General features: G+C 42.5%; 1 protein-coding gene across 7 annotated transcripts in view; it reads right to left on the minus strand.

The window, feature by feature from the left end:
• PRKCB (protein kinase C beta) overlaps window positions 1-23,289 on the minus strand; it is a 388,768-nt gene that overhangs the window by 177,887 nt on the left and 187,592 nt on the right. For all 7 annotated transcript variants that reach the window (XM_077141522.1, XM_077141519.1, XM_077141520.1 and 4 more), the window contains 2 exons: window positions 17,665-17,776; window positions 14,609-14,737 (listed from right to left, as the gene is read on the minus strand). In XM_077141522.1, coding sequence (XP_076997637.1) covers window positions 14,609-14,737; window positions 17,665-17,776 — 241 coding nt within the window. The remainder of the gene's footprint in view (window positions 1-14,608; window positions 14,738-17,664; window positions 17,777-23,289) is intronic.

Raw genomic sequence — 23,289 nt, forward strand, 5'->3', positions numbered from 1 at the left:
AGGAAATTTAACTAGTTACAAATTTATAATTCTAAGCCTATAAAAATGTCCAAACTAAGGCATCCATGGAAAATACCTTAATTCAAGGAAGGTCAATGGGTCTGGAGCCCCTCTATCATCCGGGAAGGCACGTAGCTGGCATCTGCTGGTCCAGCAGAGCTCCTGGGCTCTGTTCTTGTGGGAGGTCCCCGCTTAGCTTTTCCAGGGCTGACTTTCATATTTTGGCTTCCCTTGGCTCTCTCCAGGTTCTAGCTAGCTTGACATCTCGTGGTGACAGCTGCTGGGCTCCAAGGATCTTCAAACATCTATGTCTCTGCTCTCCCAGTGTCAGCTCTGTGCCAGCTCTGCTCCCTCCAAAATGTTTTTTCTTTAAAGGATTCCAGTAAACTAATCAAGACTCACCTTGAATGGGTGGAGTCACATCTCCATCTGATCAAAAGATCATACCCACAACTGGGTGTGCCACATGTCCGTGGAAATAATCTAATCAAAAGTTTCCAACCTACAATGTTGAGTCAGGATTAAAAGAAGTGGCTGCCCCCACAAGAATGGGTCAGGATTAAAACATGACTTTTCTGGGGTACATAATAGATTCAAACTGGCACACCCATCAACACGATTTAGTAGCTACTTATGAACCATGACCTGCCCCTCCTAACACCTCCTGAGGTTTGGGAGCCTCAGACAATAGTCTGGAACTTGATAATTGCTATGAGAATTAAATACTCAGGAAGGAATCAGAAAGGAAGTTGCATGACAACTTTCTTTCTCCATCTCCTTCAATCCAGGACACCCATCTACAAACTCACAAGCCAAAACACAGGCTTAGCTAAAGCAGGATGGGCAAGTGACCCTTGCCTTGGCCTCATATATGCAGACAACTATCTATAATCCACCGAGAAAGTCAAACGCAGAATGTCCCATAGATGCAGATATGATTTAATTCAACTTCCTTACTACAACAATAAAGCAAAATAACTGGGTGTCCTTCCAAGTTTGCTCTAAGAAAAATTGCTTTCCAATGGGTACCAGAGGAATAATCTCACACAATCCTAGTTGACTGCTTTACAATTTCCCAATAACAAAAACAAAACTAACTAGCAATGATTAAAAATAATCCGGTCTAAGGGATCTTAGAGGGATGACAGGTGTGGACATGCATGACCACACACACATGGATTTCTCTGAAGACAGGGTTCAGCACTTTCATCACTTCCTCAATGGAAGCTGTGACATGAGAAAAGAAAGCTGACCTGAGAGTGACCGGAATTAAACAGGAGTACGCATCTCAAAACCCCACCACTGTACATTTACAATGTGCACATTTCACTGTATGTACATTTTATCTCAGATGTTATTTTAAGATTGTAAGTAAATTTTGAAATCTAACAGATGAGGTTTAAGTGATTAGGGAAAACTGATGTCTGATGAAAATAAAAACAAAATTTTATTAGAGAAGCCATGGATTTACAGAAAAATCATGCATAAAATAAAGGGTTTCCATATACTACCATATCAGTAACACCTTGCAGTAGTGTGGGACAGATATTTGCTTCAGTTGATGAAAGCACATTTTTATAATTGTACTAAGAACTATAGCCCATTATTTACCTTATGGTATACTGTTTGTATTGTACACTTTCATTGATTATTTTTAAGATTTTAATTCAGTAGCATATCCATAACCTAAAGGTCCCCCTTTTTTTCATCAATGATTTTTTAATTGAGATATAATCATTTAAAGTGTATAATCAGTGGTTCACAGTGTCATCATCAAGCTGTGCATTCATAATTACAATAGATTTTGAACCTTTTAATTACTCCAAAAACAATAAAAATAAGAATAAAAATTAAAGTAAAAAAGAGCACCCAAAACATCCCATAACCCCCGTACCCCCTATTGCTTGTTTGTTTGTTCGGTCTTTTTTTTCCCCTTACTCATCTGTCCATACACTAGATAAAGGCACTGTTAGTCACAAAGTTTTCGTACTTACAGGTTCACAGCTTAAAAGCTCTATAGCTATACAGTTATCTTCAAGAATCAAGGCTATTGGGTTACAGCTCAAAATTTTCAGGTACTTTCCTCTAGCTACTCCAAAAACTGAAAAGGGATATCTATATACTGCATAAGAATAACCTCCAAAAAGACCTCTCAACTCTATTTGAAATCTCTCAGCCATTAGAACTTTATTTTGTTCCATTTCTCTTTCCTGGTTTGGTTAAGAAGGCTTTCTCACTCTCATGATGCCAGGGCCAGGCTCATTCCCAGCAGTCATGCTGCACATTGCCAGGGAGACTTACACCCCTGGGAGTCACGTCCCATGTAGAGGGGAGGGCAGTGAGTTCCCCTGCAGAGGTGGTTTAAAGAGAGAGGCCACTTCAGAGCAACAAAGGAGGTTCTCTGGAGGTAACTCTTAGGCATAATCACAAGTAGGCTTAGCTTCTCCTTTGCAAGAATAAGTTTCATAAAGGCATGCCTCAGGATCAAGGGTCTGTCCCATCAAATCGGCAGCTGACAATGCTTGCAAGAATATCAGGTCTTTCCCAAGTGGGGAAGTTTAATATTTCCACGTTCTCCCCCAGTCCCTCAAAGTAAAAGTCCCCTTTTTAAGCACATTCAGTTATATAATTCAGCACACTCAAACACACAATCTCAGTTCTGTTAACTATGTTCGCAATGTTGTGCTACCATCACAATCATCCGTTACCAAAACTTTCTCAGCATCCCAAACAGAAACTGCACAATTTAAGCCTTAATTCCCTATTCCCTAACCTCAACTCATCCCCTGGTAACCTATGTTCTCAATTCTGACTCTATGAGTTTGCTAATTCTGATTATTTCATATCAGAGATATCATAAAATATTCTCCCTTTTGTGTCTGGCTTATTTCACACAACATGATGCTCTTAAGGTTCATTCGTGTTGTGGCATGTATCAGAGCCTCATTCATTTTTACAGCTCAAAACTATACCATTGTACATGCCACATTTTGTTTATTCATTCATCTGTTGATAGACACTTGGTTGTGCCCACCTTTTGGAAACTGTGAATAATACTACTATGAACATCTGTGTGCAAATATCTGTTCACGTCCCTGCTCTCCATTCTTTTGGGTACAGACTAGCAGTAGGATTGTGGGTCATATACTAACTTTCTGAAGAATTTCCAAACTGTCTTCCACAGCACTTGCACTACTTTACTTTACCACCACCAACTAATGTTCCTCCACATCCTCTTCAACACTTGTAATTTTCCACTTTTTAAACAGTAGCCATCCTAATGGGTGTGAGTTTGTATCTCATTGTGGTTTTGATTTTCTTTTTCCTAATGATTAATGATGTTAAGCATCTTTTCACGTGCTTGTTGGCCATTTGTATATCTTCTCTGGAGGAATGTCTATTCAAGGCTTTTACCCTTTTATAATGGGGTTGTTTGTCTTTTTGTGATTGAGTTGTAGGATTTCTCTATAAATCTGGATATTAAATCCTCATCAGACATGGCATTTTCAAATATTTTCTCCCATTGTGTAGGCTGTCATTTTACTTTCACAATAATGTCCTTCATGTATAAAGTTTTTAATTTTGATGAGGTTCCATTTATCTATTTTTTCTTTTGTTGCTTATACTTTGGGTGTAAAGGCTAAGAAATCACTGCCTAACACAAGGTCCTGACAATGTATCCCTACATTTTCTTCTAGGAGTTTTATAGTTCTAGTTCTTAATTGAGATCTTTGATTCACTTTGAGTTGATTTTTGTATGTGGTGTGACGTAGGGGTCCACATTCATCCTTTTGCATATGGAGATCCAGTTTTCCAAGCACCATTTGTTGAAAAGACAAATGTATTCTTTGGCTCTGTAGCTTTGTAATACATTTTAAGATCAGAAAATGTAAGTTCTCTAACTTCATTATTTTCTTTCAAGATGGCTTTGGCTATTCAGGCCCCTTACCTTTCATATAAAATTGATGACTGGCTTTTCCATTTCTGCAAAGAAGGTTGTTAGAATTTTGATTGAGATAGCAGTGAATCTGTAAATCGCTTTGGGGAGAACTGACATCTTAACAAAATTTAGTCTTCCAATCCATGCACTCAGAATATCCTTCCATTTATTTAGGTCTTCTTTGACTATTTTATTTTTAGCAATGTGTTGTAGTTTTCTGTGTACAAATCATTTGCATTCTTGGTTAGATTTATTACTAGATATTTTATTCTTTGTTGCTATTGTAAATGGATTTTTTTTTCTTGGTTTCTCCTTCCAATTGTTCATTGCTAGTGTACAGAAATGCTACTAATATTCAGGTGTTGATCTTATACTTCACCACTAAGCTGAGTTCATTTATTAGCTCAGCTAATAATGAGATTATTAGGAGATTTGTTGCAGATTTTTTCAGGATTTTCTGTAGACAGGATCACGTCATCTGCAAATAAGGAAAGTTTTACTTTTTCCTTTCCAATGAGGATGGCTTTTATTATTTTTTTTCTTGCCCAAATGTTCTGGATAGAACTTCCAGTACAATGCTGAATAACAATAGTGCCAATAGGCATTCTTGCCTTGTTTCTGATCTTAGAGGGGAAGCTTTCAATCTTTCACCATTAAGTATAACGTTATCAGTTATAGTTTCATATATGTCCTTTATCATGTTGAGGAAATGTCCCTCTATTCCGAATTTTCTAAGTGTTTTTATCAAGAAGAGGTGCCTACATATTTATAATTTTTACATCTTCTTGTTGAATTGATTTCTTCTTAGTATATAATGACCATCTTTTTCCCTCATGACAATTTTTCACTTAAAGTCTCTTTTGGTTACTTGCATGTTATATTTTTCCATCCTTTCACCTTCAACTTACTTACGCCTTTGAATTAAAGGAGAATCTCTTGTAAACAGAAGATAGTTGGGTTATGTTCTTTTATCCATTCTAACCATCTCTACATTTTGACTGGAAAATTGAATTAATTTACATCAATTAAAGTCATTACTGGGTTCCAGGCAAGATGATGGCATGTGGAATTTAGCTCGTTCTCCAGAGCAGCTATTAAATAGTCAGAAACTGTATGGAATGGTAAGGGGACATTAGTGACTGGACACACAGCGCACACAAACCTGAAACAGGTGGAATGGCTGAGATCCCATACAGAACTGTAAGTCCCCCAAGCCATGGAGGCTGGCACCCCTCCCCCATGGGCACAGCAGGCTGGTTCCCCGAGGGGAAAGGAAACAGACTTTACTAATAGCCAGGTGTTAGCTGAACCAAGCTCCAATTGTGGAATCAATGAACAAATTCTGACTACTGAAAACAGGCCCAAAGCACAGATAAATCTAGAGTGAGCACTAATGGAACCAGAAGTTTTCATCCCAGCAGAGAAGTAGCGGAGCTGATGGGGGATAAAAATAAATAAATAAATTTAAAACCCAGAGGCTTTTTGAGTTGGACAGCCCAAAACATTGGAAAAGGGCTAGACCCCAAGAAAAGGGGCCACATAGAATGTGGAGATACACAGAGCCACATACCAACTCCAGCCCATGTTTGGCAAACCTTTCCAGTTCTGAAAAGGCTCTTTTTCCCTTTGTTTTAACTTCTTCACAGCTCATTAAATAGAACTGCAAGCATTCTCAGGTTCCAGCATCGCCCCAGGCAAGGGTATAACTATGGTATATCTGAGAGATAAAATAAATAGTCAGGCGGACTATTCTCTAAAGTGTACATCTTCCCCAAGAAAAGGGGGCCAGCGCCAGCTCACATGGAAGATGTCCTTCAAAGAATTCAGGCCTAGGGGCTGGAGAACAGAGCAAGCAAAGCCTGGCTACTACCTCAGTCTCAGTCCCAACCATGCCCCTGGAAGAATGAGGCTGCTGAAATTAAAGGCACCACATCACCTGACATTAGTGAGAAGCTGCAGGCAGACAAGCACCACATACTGGGCAGGATAGGAAGAGCACAGAGTTTAGAGGCTTCAGAGGAAGTCTGACAACTTGCTGGGTCTCACCCTCAAGGAAAACTGATGCTGGCTATTCTCTCCTCCTGAGACATGGGCCTGTCAGGTCTGGGAAAATCTGACTGGAGTCAATCATATATGAGGAGATCCTTCTCCTCCTCAAAAAAAAAAAACTTCAGATAGGTAGGGTGAGAAACTGAAAAAATCTTATCAGTTAAACAGAACCGATGCTAGAGGTCTAGAATAAGTTGAACTGAATGCCAAAGAACAGATAAAGAATAAAGTCATCCAACAAGAAAACCCCAGGTAAAAGAGTGAAAACCACCTCCAGAATAAATTAATTAAGGAATTCAAATGCCTGTATTTCATCAAAAAAATGACAAGCCATGCTAGGAAAACTGAAGATACGGCCCAGTCAAAGGAACAAACCAACAGTTCAAATGAGATACAGGGGGTGGGACACGGTGGCTCAGCAAGCAGAGTTATCACCTGCTATGCCAGAGACTATGTTCAATTCCTGGTTGCTGCCCATGTAAACAAACAAACAAAAAGACAAATGAGATACAGGAGGTGAAACAACTAATTCAGGATGTTTGAACAGACATACAAAATCTCATCAAAAATCAACTCAGTGAATTGAGGAAGAATATAAAGAGGATATTAGGTGAGCATAAAGAACTTGAAGGTTTGAAAAACAAATCACAGAACTTATGAGAATGAAAGGCACAACAGAAGAGTTTTAAAAAGAGCAATGGAGACCTACAACAATAGATTTGAAGAGGCAGAGGAAAGGATTAGTGAACTAGAGGACTGGACATCTGAAATTTAACATGCAAAAGAAAACATAGGGAAAAGAATGGAAAAATATGAGCGGGGTCCCAAGGAACTGAATGACAACATGAAGCACATGAATATACGTGTTATGGGTGTCCCAGAAGGAGACAAGAGGGGAAAAGTAGGAGTAAGACTAATGGAGGAAATAATCACTTAAAATTTCCCATCTCTTATGAAACACAAAATTACAGATTCAAGAAGTGCATAGTACCCCAAACAGAATAGATCCAAACAGACCTCCTCTAAGACACTTACTAATCAGATTATCAAACGTTAAGGACAAAGAGACACTCCTGAAAGAAGCAAGAGAAAAGCAATTCATCACATACAAGGGAAGCTCAATAAGACTATCTGTGGATTTCTCAGCAGAAACCACGGAGGCAAGAAGGCAGTGGTATGATATTTAATATTCCGAGAGAGAAAAACTGCCAACCAAGAATTCTATGCACAGTAAAACTTTCCTTCAAAAACAAGGGAGAGATTAATAGATTTTCATGGAAACAGTCCCTGAGAGAATATGTGACTAAGAGACCAGCTCTATAAGAAATACTAAAGGGAGCACTACAGGCAGATAGGAAAAGACAGGAGAGAGAGGTCTGGAGAAGAGTATAGAAATTAAGACTATCAGTAAAGGTAAAAAGAGAAAAAAATTATATGTCATATAAAATCCAAAAGACAAAATGGCAAAGTCACTACTGATAAAACAGGACTTTTTCTGCCATTTTGCTATTTAGTTTATGTAAATCTTATACCTTTATTGTCTCTCATTTCTTCCGCTAAAGTCTATTTCATATTTATTTAATTTTTTTAATGTACCATATTAAGTCCCTTCTCATTTCTTTCTGGATATTTCTTTCACATATTTTCTTTGTGGTTACTATAGAGTTGAAATTTAACATCTTAAATATATAAAACCATATTTGATATGATACCAACTTGACTTCAATAACATATACATGCAGTATTCCTATAGCATTCCATCCTCCCACCTACTTTTTGTACTTATTACAAATTATATATTTAGACAACGAATGTTCAAAACAATAGATTTATCATTAATTTTTATGCATTTGCATTTTAACATCTATATTTACAGCAATTACCAGTCTATTTCTCCCACTCTTCCCTGGATGATGTACAATGTTCTACTGGACTACAGTTTCAAAATAATTGATTGAGATATTTCTCCCATGTTTAATAGTTAGCTGTTCTGGTGGAGAGGCCTACCATCTTTCCACAATCTGGTATATACATTTGTAATCTGAATTTTGAAATGTGTCAAGAAATAAGATGGACTGACAGATGGAAAGAGAAATGGATGAATATGTGATTAAGCAAGTGTAGTAATATTAATGGTAGAGTCTAGGTGGTGAGTAAATAGATGTTCACTGTAAAATTATTTCAACCTTGCTCTATGTTAGAAATTTTTCATAATAAAATAGGGGGAAATATTAACTGGTAATGTAGAAGGGGCAGTGGGGGAGGGGCAAGAACTCCACTACCAGAACTGGGTTCTATCCCCAGTCCATGATGTGTGGCCTTGAGAATTTTCTTCCCCTCTCTGGGCCTTAATGAACCCAGCTGTTCAATGAAGGCGTCAAACCTAGATGTCCTCTGCAGTGTCTTCCACTGTAAACAATGACTCTGCTGTGGTTTTATTTTGTTCTGTAAAATCTGGGCATCTCTTGAGAGGGCTCCTTTGGGAAGAACGGCTTTGAAGGCAAGACTGCCCCCTAGTGGGCCCGTAGTAAGCCACCAGAAGGAAATTCTGGTATATTTATGATCATCTTATAAACCCTGCAATTGATGTGTGGCTGGATAATATTTTGACATATTGCACTGCACGGATTGCTATTTATTAAAAATTTCCCTTTTCCTCCCCTCCCCTCTTTTCCCTTCAAGCGGAGAGCCAGCTCAGAGAAAGCAGGGTAAAAAGCAGAAATAGCCTTCAAGTTATTATGGCTATGTGTGCCAAATGCCCAGACTTTTAGAGGGTTTAAAGACGAGATCAAGCTAAAAAAGGGTATTCATGGACACCAAGTGTCTTAGAAGAAACTTGAATCACAGTGAATTTTAATCTGACAAGAAGGTGATTCTCCAGGGCTAATAAAAGGAAGAACAATGAGAGAAGATTCCAAGCATCCCAGTGAATCAGCAGGACCACAAGCAGTCTTTCACCATTCACAGGTTTGGCCAGGCTAAAAAGGCATTGTCTCATCCCTTACTATGTCCCAAGGGTATAGAATATAATTGACAAATAGTAGAAAATCAATATATATTGTTCAAAGAATAATAATGCCTGGCAGAGATAGTGAATAAATTCTAAAAGAGCTTATATTCTAGCACATAGGAAAGGAGAGTTACACTCAATAACTAATGGTCCCACATCCTCTCACCCTGATGGGAAGAGACCATGTTTCTGCATGCTCTCTTCCCTCTGCCTGAAATACAGCAACATGGTAAGACTCTGGACTATAAAGCCAGATTGCCAGGGCCAAAGCCTACAACCACCACTTACTAGCTGTGTGACCTCTGGTAAGTTACTTAAGTGGCCCTGTGCCTCAGTTTCCTCATATGTAAAATGGAGATAATAATTATACCTCTGGCAGAGCATTCTGTGAAGACTGAGAAATTATCTTATGTAAATAAGTGCTTAATAAATGGAGCTTGTTGTTTTAGTTTTCTAGCTGCTAAAACAAACACCATACAATGGGTTGACTTAAACAAGGGGAATTTATTGTCTCAGTTTTGAAGCTAGGAGAAGCCCAAAATCTGAACATCAGCAAGGTGATGCCTGCTTTCAGAAGACTGCTGCTTTCTGTGGCTGGTTGCCAGTGGTCCCTGGTCCTTGGTTTTTCTGTCACAACGCAATGCACATGGTGGCATTTTCTCCTCTGCTGACTTCCAGCCTCTGGCTCCCTCCTGTAGCTTCTCTCTGTCTGATTTTCACTCTGCTTATAAAGGACTCCAATAATCCAAATGAAAGATTAATCTGATTCAGCTGAGCCACATTTTAACTGAAGTAACATCTTGAAGAGATCTTATTTGCAAGAGATCTTATACCCAGAACATATCCAAACTGGGGCACACAATTCAATCCACCACACTAGCGTTACTTTTCTCACTTACTCTGACACCAAACCTGCCCTATCCAGATGGATTCTCCGTGTCTTACAGACTCAACTCAGTCACGATCCCCTGGTACCATAACATACTCTCCACACAGCAATATGATGTGTTGGTCTCTCCCACTACACTGGAAGATTCTTGAGGACAAAGACTAGATCTCATTCATCATTGGATCCAACAAGTGGTGCTTGAGCCCTTCCTGAAGGAATGAATGAATGAATTCAGGAATAAAGACCCAGCTCTCATCTCATCTTCCTAGGCACACCACCTTTCTCAAACTATAAACACCTAATCACTCCAACACCCCCTCCCTTAACCCTCAAGTACTGCCCTCTGCCCAGATCCGCCCTTTGTCTCCTGGCCTTCCTGCCCTATAGGCTTTAGAAGGAGGATACTCCAATGGAATCTCCAGCTAGAGTCCTCATGGGTTTTCTGATCCTCTCTCCTCCTTGCTAGAGCCACTAGGATTGCCAACACCTTCTCTACCTTGCTAATGTTCTTTAAGTACCAAGACGGTCTTCTATGAGTCTTCATTATCAGTTTCCTTTTTCCTTAAAGTGTTTTTAAACCCTCTTTTGGAATTAGCGAATAATTAAATGTGACCCTCAACTTTCCCCAATGTAGGCCATCAGGGATTTATGCCTCTTTGGTGAACTTCTCTTTTGATCTGTGTGTCAGGTCTCAGGAAAGATTTAAATACCACACTACTTGGAGTATCTAGCTTTAAATGGGAGACATTTCAGTCTAAGAAGGTTCTGCACCATATAATGATTAAGAACACTGGGAGTCCCAAAGAGAAACATCAAAAATTTATCCTTTCTGCTTTTTCAAAGAAAAGCATCAATTTAGGGGACATATAATCATGAATATAAATATGAATATGGTTAAGGATTTGGATATCCCAGAAGATGTAGATGAAAATATAGCTACTGGGGTGTCAGTCGTTATGGTGATAAGAGGATACTGAGTTGAAAGGAAGTTGCAGAAAATACTGTTATATGAATAAGCATACGAACTTCATAAACTTCAGGAGTATTTCACCACTTTGATTGGGCTTCTGACATTGTACTGACTACTCCTGTGATGCTACTGGGCATCATGATGTCATCGTGGTTCCCTGAGATTCCAAAACTCCCATTCATCGCTCTTTGCCTTTTCTACATTACTGAACGTGCACGAGTGGTCACAGGTCCAAAGGGTGGATCCCAGTCCATATACTTGCCACCGGCATTGGACCTGGTCCGCAAGAATTTCTCTGTGGCCTCTTTCCTACAAGAATGATGGGAGGAATGGATTATCTGCTGAATTTCAGCTCCTGATTTCAGAAGGTACTGCTTTGGGGACTGTCTCTGAAGGCCTCATTTCTATCAGGCTCCTCAAATGGCATTTTTGTTCATAAAACATCCACTAATTCTACAAATATTTAGCAATCCCTACCATACTAGATGCTGGGAACAGAGAAGGGAGTCAAAGCAGACACAGTTCTGTCCTCATGGAGCTTACAGCCTAGTGGATATGCAGATACTAACCAAATCGAGCATAAAACTGCAACTGACACAAGTTCAAGTTCAGGATACCATGAGAATCCTTAGTAGAGGAGTTGGTCCTCACCAGTGAGGTCAAGGGAACCTTCGTTGATAAAATCTAGAGGGAGAGTTAGATGCTCCGAGAAGACAGCAAAGGCAAACACTCCAGGCAGAGGGCATAGAATATGTGATAACCTGTGATGGGTAGTGCCCTGGTGAGAAAGAAAGAAGATAAAGGCAGAGAATAGAGAATGCAACTACTATAAATTATCTCTTCTAGGGGCAATAAGAAACCACTGATGGGTTTTTAAAGGAGAAATTATCAGATTTCCATTCTTAACTTATCCTGTAAGAACCCTCAGAGTAGATATAAAGTAAATTTCAGCCAACAGAGATGAGAAAACTGCCATATCTTTCAGAAGCACAAGAAGCCCTCTGGAAATGCTGAGATTTCCAAGGCACGTGTAACATTCAAGGCAAACAGCACAGTGTCCTGGGCTGGCAGGCAGAAGTCCTAACACTGCACATGCCTCTCAGGTCTGGATGAGTGGAGGCAATTCAACACACACCAAAGGCCACTCTGGCCCAGCACTCCAGGAAGGGCCTACTCGGTCTTTAGCTCTAGCTCGGGCTCCTCTCTAATCTGTCTGATAGAGATCAAGGGGATCAGGCCTGGAGTCCACCCACGAAGACTGAAGGATGCCTAGGAGTTCCTGTCACGCCGATTCCTGCCCGGCTCCCTTCTGCACGGGGAATACACCCACTGCCAGCCACTGTGAGTATAGTTGTCGACAGCTCACAGTTGCCTTCTTGTCCAGATACTTGGCCTCAGAAGCACAGAACCACAGAAGCCCTCAGAAGTACAGAAGCCACCGAGCTTCAAAGGTTGTACCAACCCTCCTACCCCCAACCTCAGCAACCTGCAGCAATGACTGAAGGGCATAGAATAAATCTCACTAATCCCCTTGACTCAAGTACGGACTAACTCTGTGCTCAATGCATGCTCCATAGCTTCTCCACAGGATCAGGCAGACACTTAGCTTTTTCCCTGCCCTATCCTGCTTCCCTCACTTACCTTCTCCTGAGAGTACCCCCCATAAATTGAACGAAAGTCCCCATCTCAGGCCCTTTTTTCTGAGAACCCAAGCAAAGCATCAGTTTCATCTATTCATCAATCAATCAAGCCTGTGTTGAGCACTGGCTATGCTCAGCAAGGGGAAGGGGTAGTTGCATGCACAAGGACATAATGTGAGTCAGGTGCTCTACCTGGCTCTGCCAAATGACACCAGGCAGGTTAGCCTGACTTGTCGAGTCTTATTTTCCCCTTGGTACAATAGCAACAACTCTACTTTCATCAGATGACCCCATATGAAAGCACTTGGAAAACCACAAAGTGCTTTTGCAGTGCTGGGAACTGATCTATTAATGCTTTCAGAACCCTAAGCATGCAGTTACTCTGATCCTAACTTTAAGGGAGCCCCAACTTTCCTCCCTCCCTTTCTTCACTGGCATGTGCTAGAATTGCCTGAGAATCGTCAAAGGCCAGCACATCTATGACTGACCTTGAGCATGAAGGGACTATTGAATTGTACCAGGTTAGAACAAAGTCTCCCCAAGGAACTCCCATAAGAGGCACCCAGCTCCTTCCCACAAAGGGAATAAACAGTGCAGTGGGGTGGGGGTGGGGGGATCTGGACTAAACTAATACATGACAGTGTAGTACTTAGAAGTCAAACAGACCTAGGTGATGAGGTGTGTGACTCTCCAAAGCTGTTTCCTGATGGGTAAAATGATGACACTCACCACATTAGGGTTGTTGAAAATATGAACAAGATTCTGCCTGTGCTTTGCACAACGGTGGAATATTATTTAAAGCTCAATATATGTTAGCTATTTTTTATTACTACTCTAATGATGTAAACTTGAGGAAATTAAGATAACTTTTCCAAGCCTTAGCTTATTCATTTATAAAATGAAGGTAAAGATATGTTTCACAAGGTCTTTTAATTAGGATAAAGGAGATAACATGCAGAGCTGTGAGCCGTGCATGGAAGGAGTTCCATAAAGGTTGGCTAGCCACACTCGGTAACACTGTAAGACGATGTAGAGCCTAGAAGATGCCATTAGAGGGCAGAAGAGGCTCATTTTTGTCCCTCTGGCAGTAGAAGACTCAAAAGCGCCAAAACTGGGCTTTTCTTGAATTGCATGGACTGCAGATTTCTCCCCAGAGGCCCCCAAACAGCCTTCCTCTCCAAGGAAAAAAGCAATTCAACGGAACATGCATTTCCTAAAAGTTCATGAGGAGTCAGAACCTCAGTTTAAAATAGGAACGATATTTTACAGGAACTTTTCAAAACTGTTCTGTGATTTAGGCGAAGGTCCTGCCAGCACAGAACGCAGTACACCAGAATTACTGACCATTTCAGATCCCCCAAAACAATCAATTCTTTAAAAACCTCAATCCCCTCCATGAACAACGTGCTAAATTAGCACCTTCACAAGATCTTGGGTACATGGCTTATAAAGTCTAGAGCAGTTTGTGTCACAGAAGCCTTGGTAAAGGATCTCCTGCAAATTTTGTCTCATTCTCACGCAGTTTGGTTTTGATTTTACTATGGCTTTACGGCTATTTAACAGTCAATACAGCTGAATTTCAATTTTGTTCGACCTCCAAGTATCAGAAGGCATTGTGCTCTTTTTTTCTCAAGTCTCATTGCACATTTCTTGTTGTTATGAAATATTTCAGACACGCACAAAGTATAGAGAGTAACATAACAGAGCAGCCACCACGAGATTTAAGAAGGAAAGACTCCCAACAATGGGAAGCCCCAGGAAGATCCCGGTAGCCCTCCTCCTCCTCCCCAAAACCTAACACTATCCCTAATTGCGTGATTATGCTCAAGACTCTATTTTTTCCCACTGGAAAAAATGTGGGAAGTACAAAGCATCCCTTCTCAGCTATCTTAATAAAGATGATGAGATAAGAGCGGGAAAGTGAGAGGGGAGAAGAGAAGAGGGGTGGGGCACCCCGTGAGAGTCAGAAGTACGTGGACTCAGATGCTCTTCCCTGAGCTCAGGCCAGCTGGGGTGCTGAGACATTGCTTTGGGGGCGCCCCGCCAGCCTCCCGCTCACACGCTGCGGCCAGGCACCGCGGAGCCCGCGCAGGCGCCCAGGGCCACCTACCGACCACGATGAGGACCTCCCTCTGGATGTGGGCCTGGATGTAGATCCGTCCGCGGCGCTCCGTGTGGTCCGTGCCGCAGAGGCTGGGGACGTTCATCACACAGCGCTTGTGGACGTTCATCATGCAGGCTGCAGGCGGTGGGGAAGAAAGCGCAGCACAGCTCAGGCTCGCCCAAGCTGCGCACCCACAGGCATCCCCCCACCCAGGGGCCAGCAGGGCCCTGCCTGTTACCCTGAGCAGGGCGGCTGAGACCAGCTAGCACGGCCAGCGTCTCATCAGAAAGGGCTTCTCCAGCTCTCCCCGAGGAACTTGTCTTCCCGCAGGCTGGGACCTGAGGCAGCCACAGGCCTCCAATGGCTCTGAAGCCAATGTCACCAATTTTAGTGTCTATGGGGGACCAGCAGGTTACACAAAGGAAGGGACAGAGCAGTGCTGGGGTCCCCACTCAGCTGCAGCCTTGCAGGCATCCATGCCCAAAGTGGCCAAGGAAACCCATTTTTTAAGATAAGCAGGAACCTCATATTTGGGGGTTTTACATATTGGCAGCTAATACCTTAGATTGGGCTCCCTGGAAACAGACTCTGAAATGGGGACTTGCTAGCAGGTTTATGGGGAAGACTGGTATGCAACGAGGAAGGAAACTGGAAAAGCTGGCTGTGGAGCAGATGCAACTGAGCCTGATCTTAAGGGGAGCTTTGGGACTGCGAGGACCCTTCACAGTTGTCCCAAATTAGGGCAGGCCATGGTGGCTCAGCAGGCAGAGTTCTCGCCTGCCAGGCCGGAGACCTGGGTTCGATTCCTGGTGCCCGCCCATGCAAAAAAATAAAACCAATGCCAGAGTTGTCCCAAATTAAGATAAGGCCTCTGCACCTGGCATCAGACATTCTTTGGCCACATACCACGCCTTGGGTGTGTGTTAGATTGGGTGAGGCTGTTTCCTGCCACCAAGGGCAAGTCCCGACCAGGGCCACAGCTGTGAACACAGCAGCTGGGGACAGGACATGGGCCCTAAAGGGGGATACGGGCAGAGCCCCATGGTATCCACCCTAATTCCAGGAAAAATCAAATGCAAACCCAGGGCAAGACAAATGAAACATGAACCTAAATATTTGCTCTTCACATGTCTCTACTGTACCAGCCTGTGTCAGTGCGGTGGTCGGTTCCCCTACGTCTTCTAGAACGACGGCTGTTCCCCAAAGGGGTGCCACGAGTCCTGTGCACTTTAGGGAGAATTTTGCTCCAGTTTGAGAAGCCAGGGTGAGAGACTGTGTCACCACGTGGGGCCTGCATTTTGGGGAATTGCCACCAGAGCTCAGGGCATGGAATCCCCAGGGACAGGGGAGGCTAAGGGGCCTCCTCTCAGACAAATCACAAAGGCTAGAAATGAGTTGTAGGGAGAGAACAGTGGAGAAGAAGGGATCAAAATACCAGCTTCAGGCCTGGCATCAGCCCAAAATCCCTACCCCACCCACTCACTTCCGCTGTGAGTGCCCCCCCCCCACGCCCACGTGCACTAAGAGGAGGCGGCGTCCTGCTGGCAGACGGCATCAGCCTCACTCCCTCCCCCTGCCTGGGGGGCCTCACCCACAGCGAGTGTCTCTGTGACTCTCACTGTTTTGGCCTGTCTCTCTGTCTTTCTGTACCCGCAGCGGTGATTGTCTCTCCTTATCTCTGCCTCCATGTGTGCTTCACTGCCTCAGCTGCGCCTATGAAACCTATTTCACTCCCTGCACTTGTGTTTGCACCTCTTTGTCTTCCTCCATCTCCATCTCTGTGTCTCTGCATCTCTCTTGCCCTGCCTGTCTCACTGTCTCTCTGGGTCTCTGTCTTCCTCTCTTTATGTATGCATTTCTGTCTCTCTCCATCTCTATCTTTCCATGAGCCTGTGTACATCTCTCTGTGTGCCACTTCCAATCATTTTGTCTGTCCGTCTTTTTTTTGCCCGAGTCTTTCTCTCTGGCTGAGCCTCTGAGTAGTCTTCACTCTGCATTGTTCCCTGAGTCTAGGTATGTCTGTCTGTCTGTCCCCTGTCAACCTGTCTGTGCCCATGATTGCATGTGTTTCTCTGTCTCTCTCTTGCTGTCCTCCATCCGAGTCCACATGCACACTCCTCCCAGGCATTCCTCAACCTGTGAGTCCTGCACTTTGTCCTCTGGGTTCTCAGGGCTCTGTGACAGGGGCATCTCTGGTCACATAACAGCTCAGCCTGCTTTAGTCACAGCCTCTGGAGCCACTAGCACATCAAACCTTCCTGTCCTTTTGCAGCCACAGCTTTCAAAGTCTCGCTCCCCTGCTGCATGGGCCATCCTGATCCTTTGCTTCATAAAGAAGAATCCTGCCCCTGGCCCCTGCTTGCCTTCCTCCCCACCCCAGTCCTGGCTGGGGAATCCCACTCTCTTCTGTCTTTCAGCAGACACATGATGGGGCTGGAGGGAGGCGGGTCTTCTCTGTGCATAGAATGCATCAGTCCTGCACATGGTGCTTAAACCAGCCATGACACATGGCTGGGGGAACGGCACCCTGTATCCACACCCATGGCCCATCCCCTCCCACACTGACTGAAAACCTCGCCATGGGACTTGCTTTGACCAATGGAATAAGGGCAAATGTGATACAAGTAGAGACTTGAAAAATGTGTGTCAGTGGGACTTGCCCCCTTGAAGCACTTAAAGCCCCGCAACCTCCATGTGAGCAGACCCCGGCTAGCCTGCCCAGCAGCCCAGATTACAGGCAGCCATCTTTCCAGACGTGAGGGGAGGACACTAGGACCCAGGCAGCACCCAGTCAATGCACTAACCCATCACATATGCATTGAGTGAGTCTAGCCCAGCCCCCTTAAGGACTGCTTTGCAGAACAGTAAGCTAAATAAATAGCTATTGTTTTAAGCCACTACATTTTGAGGTGGGAGGACTGTTATGCAGCAATAGATAACTGATACACCAGCCCACCCAGGATTAGTAGAATTTGTTGCAGACTTGAATCCCAAGTCATGAGGAAGTGACCCTTCCTATTGTTCTTGCCAGTTAACGGAGGCTGCCAAAAATGTATACTTACTGTCACATTTCATCCCCTGGTGGATGAGCCCATAGAGCAGTGAGCCACAGTGGTCACAAAACGTAGGGCTGGAGTATGTGTGGATCTTAAACTTGTGTTTGCTCCGGGGGTCCTAAGGCCAAGAGAAAGAAAGACCAGCATCAGTGTTGTAGATCAAAGATTCTCACTGCATGGAATCTCACTGGAGAAATCACCATGGCCTGACCTTGGCCTCAACTGTTCATCATACCTCTTGGGTTCATCATTGGAGCCCTGTGCCTAGACATGGCACTAGACAAATAGTCGTTGCATAATTGAACAGTTAAGATAGCTGATTGTTCTCATTCCAGCTCCAGCACACTCACTCTGCTTGCAAGTTCTCCATGCCCCATCTGAGAACCCAACCTCCTGACTCCTACCTGTAGCAAGGACTTCAGAGAAGGCAAAACAAAGTGACAGAAACACCAACTGAACAGACCTCCTGGCTCCTGTCACTGCCCCACTTATCCAGTGATTAAGCTTCCAGAGTGACCCAAGTGACCTAAATCTGAGCACAAAATATCCCAGCTTTGAGTCCACTTGCCAGTTCCTTGTCGACGACAGGATAAAGCCCAAAGTCCACTGATTTGTCTCTAAGTTGTGGCATAGACTTAACAGTTGTCCACCAATATTCACTCTTCCCTTTAATAACAGAACCCTTCAATTTTAGCAGAAAGCAAGGCCATCCAACTAGAGACTACATTTCTTAGCCTCTCTTGCAGCTTATATGAGTATATGACTGCATACTAGCCAATGCGTTGTATGTTCTTCAAGACAATTCCTTTATAGAAATGTGTTTGAACTCCCCCACCCCTTTTCCCTCTTCCCACCAGCTGGATGATGGTTAAAACCTGAGGCAACTGCCTTAGACTCAAAGCTGGAGTCATATGTTTCAGAGGACAAATACACCTTACTGGCCTGGAATTTTGTCCCTTTGGACTGAAACCTGAGAAAGGGCCAAATTGCTGCCTTGCTTATGCCACTATATTCTGGTGATTCTTTGTTACGGCAGTTTAGCCTATTCCCAACTATTACACAGTCTTTTCATAACTTGCCAGTGTAGCACAGTGGTTAACGGTAAACAGCCTTTGGAGTGTAAACTTCCTTGGTTTAAGTCCTAGTTCTGCTTCTTTTAAAGTCTATGACTCTGGGCAAGTTATTAATCTCTTTGTGCTTGAGTTCCTTGTCTATAAAATTGAGATAAGGCTAATTCTAACCTTATAGGGCCATTGGGAAGAATAAATGAATTAATCTTTGCAAAGAGAGGCATATAATAAGCAGTTCAAGCATACCTTGCTTTACTGTGTTTGCAGATATTGCTTCTTTTTTTTTTTTTAACAAACTGAAGGTTTCCGGCAACCCTAGAAGTCATCAGTGCCATTTATCCAACAGCATATGATCACTATGTGCCTGTGTCACATTTTAATTAAGGTACGTACATTGGTTTTTTTGTACAATGCTAGTGCACACTTAATAGACTATAGTTTAGTGTAAACATAACTTTCATATGCACCGAGAAACCAAAAAATTCATGTGACTTGTTTTATTGTGATATTCATTTTACTGTGGTGGTCTGAACCAAGCCCAAAATATCTCCCAGGGATGTCTTATAGGCTTTTGCATTAATATTACTATCTCCCACTGTGAGCTCCAACTATAAACACACACGCACACACACATACACACAGTGTTCTCACTACACAAAAGTTGTTGTTCCAGCCCTACTTCAGAGTTGCCTTCTCTGAGAAGTAGTTCATTGCAGAAGTTAAGAACAGACACCTTAGGTTCCAACCCAAGATTGATCTGAAGACTTTGTTGCATACTACTCTTCTCTTCTCTCATTATTCACTCACTCACATGTATGTATTGAGCACAGATTTTGAACCAGACCCTGTCCTAGGTGCAGGTGCCTTCTCGAAGCTTATATTCCAGTAACAGAGACAGAAAATGAACAAGTAAGCAAATAAATAGACACAATAAGCAGACATTATTTTATGTGCTATTAAAGTGATTAGTGTTTCTCCTAAGGAAATTGTTACTTTCAAAATTAAAAAATAATCCTTATAACTACTGGAATTGCTAAAGTTTTAAGACATGAAAACTGATAACACAAAGTGCTGGTGAGGAGAAAGCTCCTCTGGAACTCTCTACATGCTGGAAAGAATGTAAAACTATCTACCCATTTTGGAAAATAGTTTGGCACTTTCTTATAAACATAGACTTACATATGACCCATGCCTGGGTATTTACATAAGTGAAATAAAAACATATATCCATACAAACACTGACAAAAAAGGTTTATAGCCACTTTATTTACAATGGCTCCAAACTGGAAACAACCAAAATGTCCCTCAGCAGAGGGCTGGAGAAACAAACCGTGGGATGCCCTCAAAATGCGATACTTCTCAGCAAAAAAAAGAATGAACTCTTAATACACACAACAGCATTAACGAACCTCAAAAGCTAAGATTCTTTCTTAAGCTAGGAGAAAAAAGTCAAACACAAAGAGCCACAAGCCATATGATTCCATTTATATGGCTTCCTAGAAAAGGGGAAACTAGATAGACAAAAACGGAGCAGTGGTCGCCAGGGCAAGGGGGAGAGAGGGATTGACTACAAAGGGCCAGCACAGCACAGGGGAACTTTGGGGGGTGATGGAATGTTCTATATGTCACCTGTGGTGAATTTTATGGTATAGGTTTTAAAAAGTGAATTTTACAGTATATATAAAAAGGTGAATTTTACAGTATGTAAAAAAAATGAATTTTATTGTATGAAAATCATATCTGGATAAGCCTGACTTTAAAACCCTGAGTCACTGAGGGCTTTTGTTGATCCCCATCATCTTCATGAGCTACCAGGTTTCTTTCATTTCATTCCAATTCTCAAGCAGATCCACTATCGGCCCTTGCAGAACTCTGGACAGCCAAGTTTGAGGCACTGGGCTTGCTCTGGCTCATGGGACTCGCATGCAAAAGGACCCGAGTGGCCCCTTACAGCAACAGCAAAAGTTAGAAATTTCAGAACAAGAGCTCAAGGCTTCCCAATTAGCAGCTTAACCAGATATGTCTCTATCCCTGGGCAAAGAGAATAAATAAGTGTATACCTCAGGGTCCTGGAAAGAGTCCCCAGGCTTTGTGCCATAAAACACTTTCCAAGTGTCCCCTGAATATTGAGCTTGAAGTTGTGAAATGAAAGCCTCAAACTCACCTAAGAAGAACACCCGTTCATGGTGGGCAGTGGCTTGTAGGGGGAGCACAGGACTTTTCTCCCTCCCACACTTTGAACCACTAAGAGGACAAGAACTTATCTGGTTGGTTGGATTCTGAGACACTGAACAGCGGGCTCTCAGTGGGTGGAGCCTGTACGGTGATTAAGGCACACACCTACCACCGTTCTCATTCCCTCCCAACGTCCATCTCTTCTCCCAGGAGGCTAGTCTATCCAGATCCTTTGGTCTTTCCCTAAGAAGGTTGGGGTGACCTGGACAAGCTCCACTCCAGGCACTAGGGCAAGTGTTCTCATTCCTCAAGACAACTGTGGTCCCTGGCATCCCTGATATGTTGACCTTACAGGAGCCAAGACTTGGGTTTGTGTTAGGGTTTGAATTTCCTTAGGTCTTCATAGTATAGAAGAAAGGAGTTCCCTAGCTCTACTTTTGAGATCTGGGGCAAAATTTCAACTAATAATGAAATGGCTTCTTTGCTAGCTTTATTCTTTCCTCCATGTATGTATGTATGTATGTATGTATGTATGTATGTATGTATGTGTGTGTGTGTGTGTGTGTGTGTGTGTGTGTATCTTGGAGAAGAGGATTGAAGCATTTCTGACTAGACATTATCTTGGACCATCTCAATCTCACAGTTGGTTCAGCGAAAGGAGATGCCAAGTGGCGCAAAGAATGGTGTGCTGGTTTGAAATTGTTATGTACCCTAGAAAAGCCATGCTTTTAATCCAATCTTGTGGGGGCAGGCCCATTGTTGGGTAGGGCCTTTGATTAGATAACTTCCATGGAAATGTGGCCCTGTTCATTCAGAGTGGGTCTTAATTAGTTTACTAGAGTCCTTCAAAGAGCCAACACAGAGAGCAGATGCCTAGATAAAGACATTTGGAGATGTCTGAAAAACCAATACAACCTGGGAGAAAGGACAAGGAGATGCCAGCCATGAGCCTTTCCAGCTGATAGAGAAACGCTGACATGATCTTGTATTGAAGCTATTCTCTTGCTGATGCCTTAATTTGAAAATTTTTATGGCCTTAGAACTGTAAACTTGTAACTTAATAAATCCCCTTTGTAAAAGCCAAAAATTTCAGCAGCTTTAGCAAACTAAAACAAGTAAGGGAAACGAAATGTATCTATTGAGAGCTGCCCATGGGCCAAGTGCTACCTATGCTGGGTGTGCTTTCCCAGTCCTTATGACATGTTTCCATTTTAGACATGAAGAACCACAGCCCAGAGAAAAGAGTAACTTCTCCAGCATAACCAAGCTGGCCCCCCGAAGAGCTGGGATAACATGCAGTTTTTTGCCTGATTCTGAAGTTGGATCACTGCACAAAGTTACTTTTCCTTCTCTCCCCACTCCGCAACTCCTCTCCATCAATGCCTCATATTTCAGGTCCAGCTAATAGCACTTCATTCATTCATTCTTCATTCACTTAGCAAATATTTACTGGCATAGGGGATATAAATGTAAACAAAAGAGCCCTGCTTTCCTGGAAGTTGTTTTCTAATTGGAGAGACTAAAAGAAATAAACAATTGTCCTGCCCTCCTTAATCTTCCCTATCACAGTATTTAAACCACTGCATTGTAACTGCATGTTAAATTGTGCCTCTCCCACACCCAATTGTAAGCAATATGAGGATATTTTGTTTACCATATTTTGGTACTCAATAAATATTCACTGAGCAAGAGTTAACATTTTCTTAAGCATTTCCTCATGCATGGGAGTTGTTTAAAGTAGTGAGGTATTAACTCAATTAAGCCTTGTAACATCTCTGTGGAGTAGGTACTACTTACTATACCCATCTTACAGAGAAAGAGACTGAGGGTCAGAGAGTTGAAGTGACTTGCTCAGGGCTCCACAGCCTCATCCAGTGGCTGGTACATATGAAGAAACCAGTGAGTGGCGGTGGCAACAGTAGGGCTGTGATTATCACCATTAACCACTGAGAGCTCCCGCACAATGCAGTGCTATTTTGGGAAAATGACTTAGTGCTCTGTAAGGCAGATCAGATTCAGGAAGAGAGGAGAAAGGAAGGCTAATTAGGAAAGTTGCTGTAAAAGGTTTATTTCTTGTACTGGGACAACTGGAGATCCACATCCAAAAAAATGAAGTTGGACCCATACCTCATATCATACACAAAAATTAACTCAAAATGAATCAAAGACCTAAATATAAGAGCTAAAGCCTTCAAACTCTTAGAAGAAAATAGAGTGGTAAATTCTCAGGACCTTGGATTTGGCAATATATATATATATTTTTTTTTGCATCTTAGTAATTTTATTGAAAGGTACATTCTTTAGTACCAAACATAGTAATAGTTTGTTGGATTAATTCTGCCAACTCAAAATTAATACTGATGTATTCAAAATATTGAAATGTGTC

The sequence above is a fragment of the Tamandua tetradactyla genome, chromosome 23 (assembly GCF_023851605.1).
Source record: "Tamandua tetradactyla isolate mTamTet1 chromosome 23, mTamTet1.pri, whole genome shotgun sequence".
NCBI lineage: Eukaryota > Metazoa > Chordata > Mammalia > Pilosa > Myrmecophagidae > Tamandua > Tamandua tetradactyla.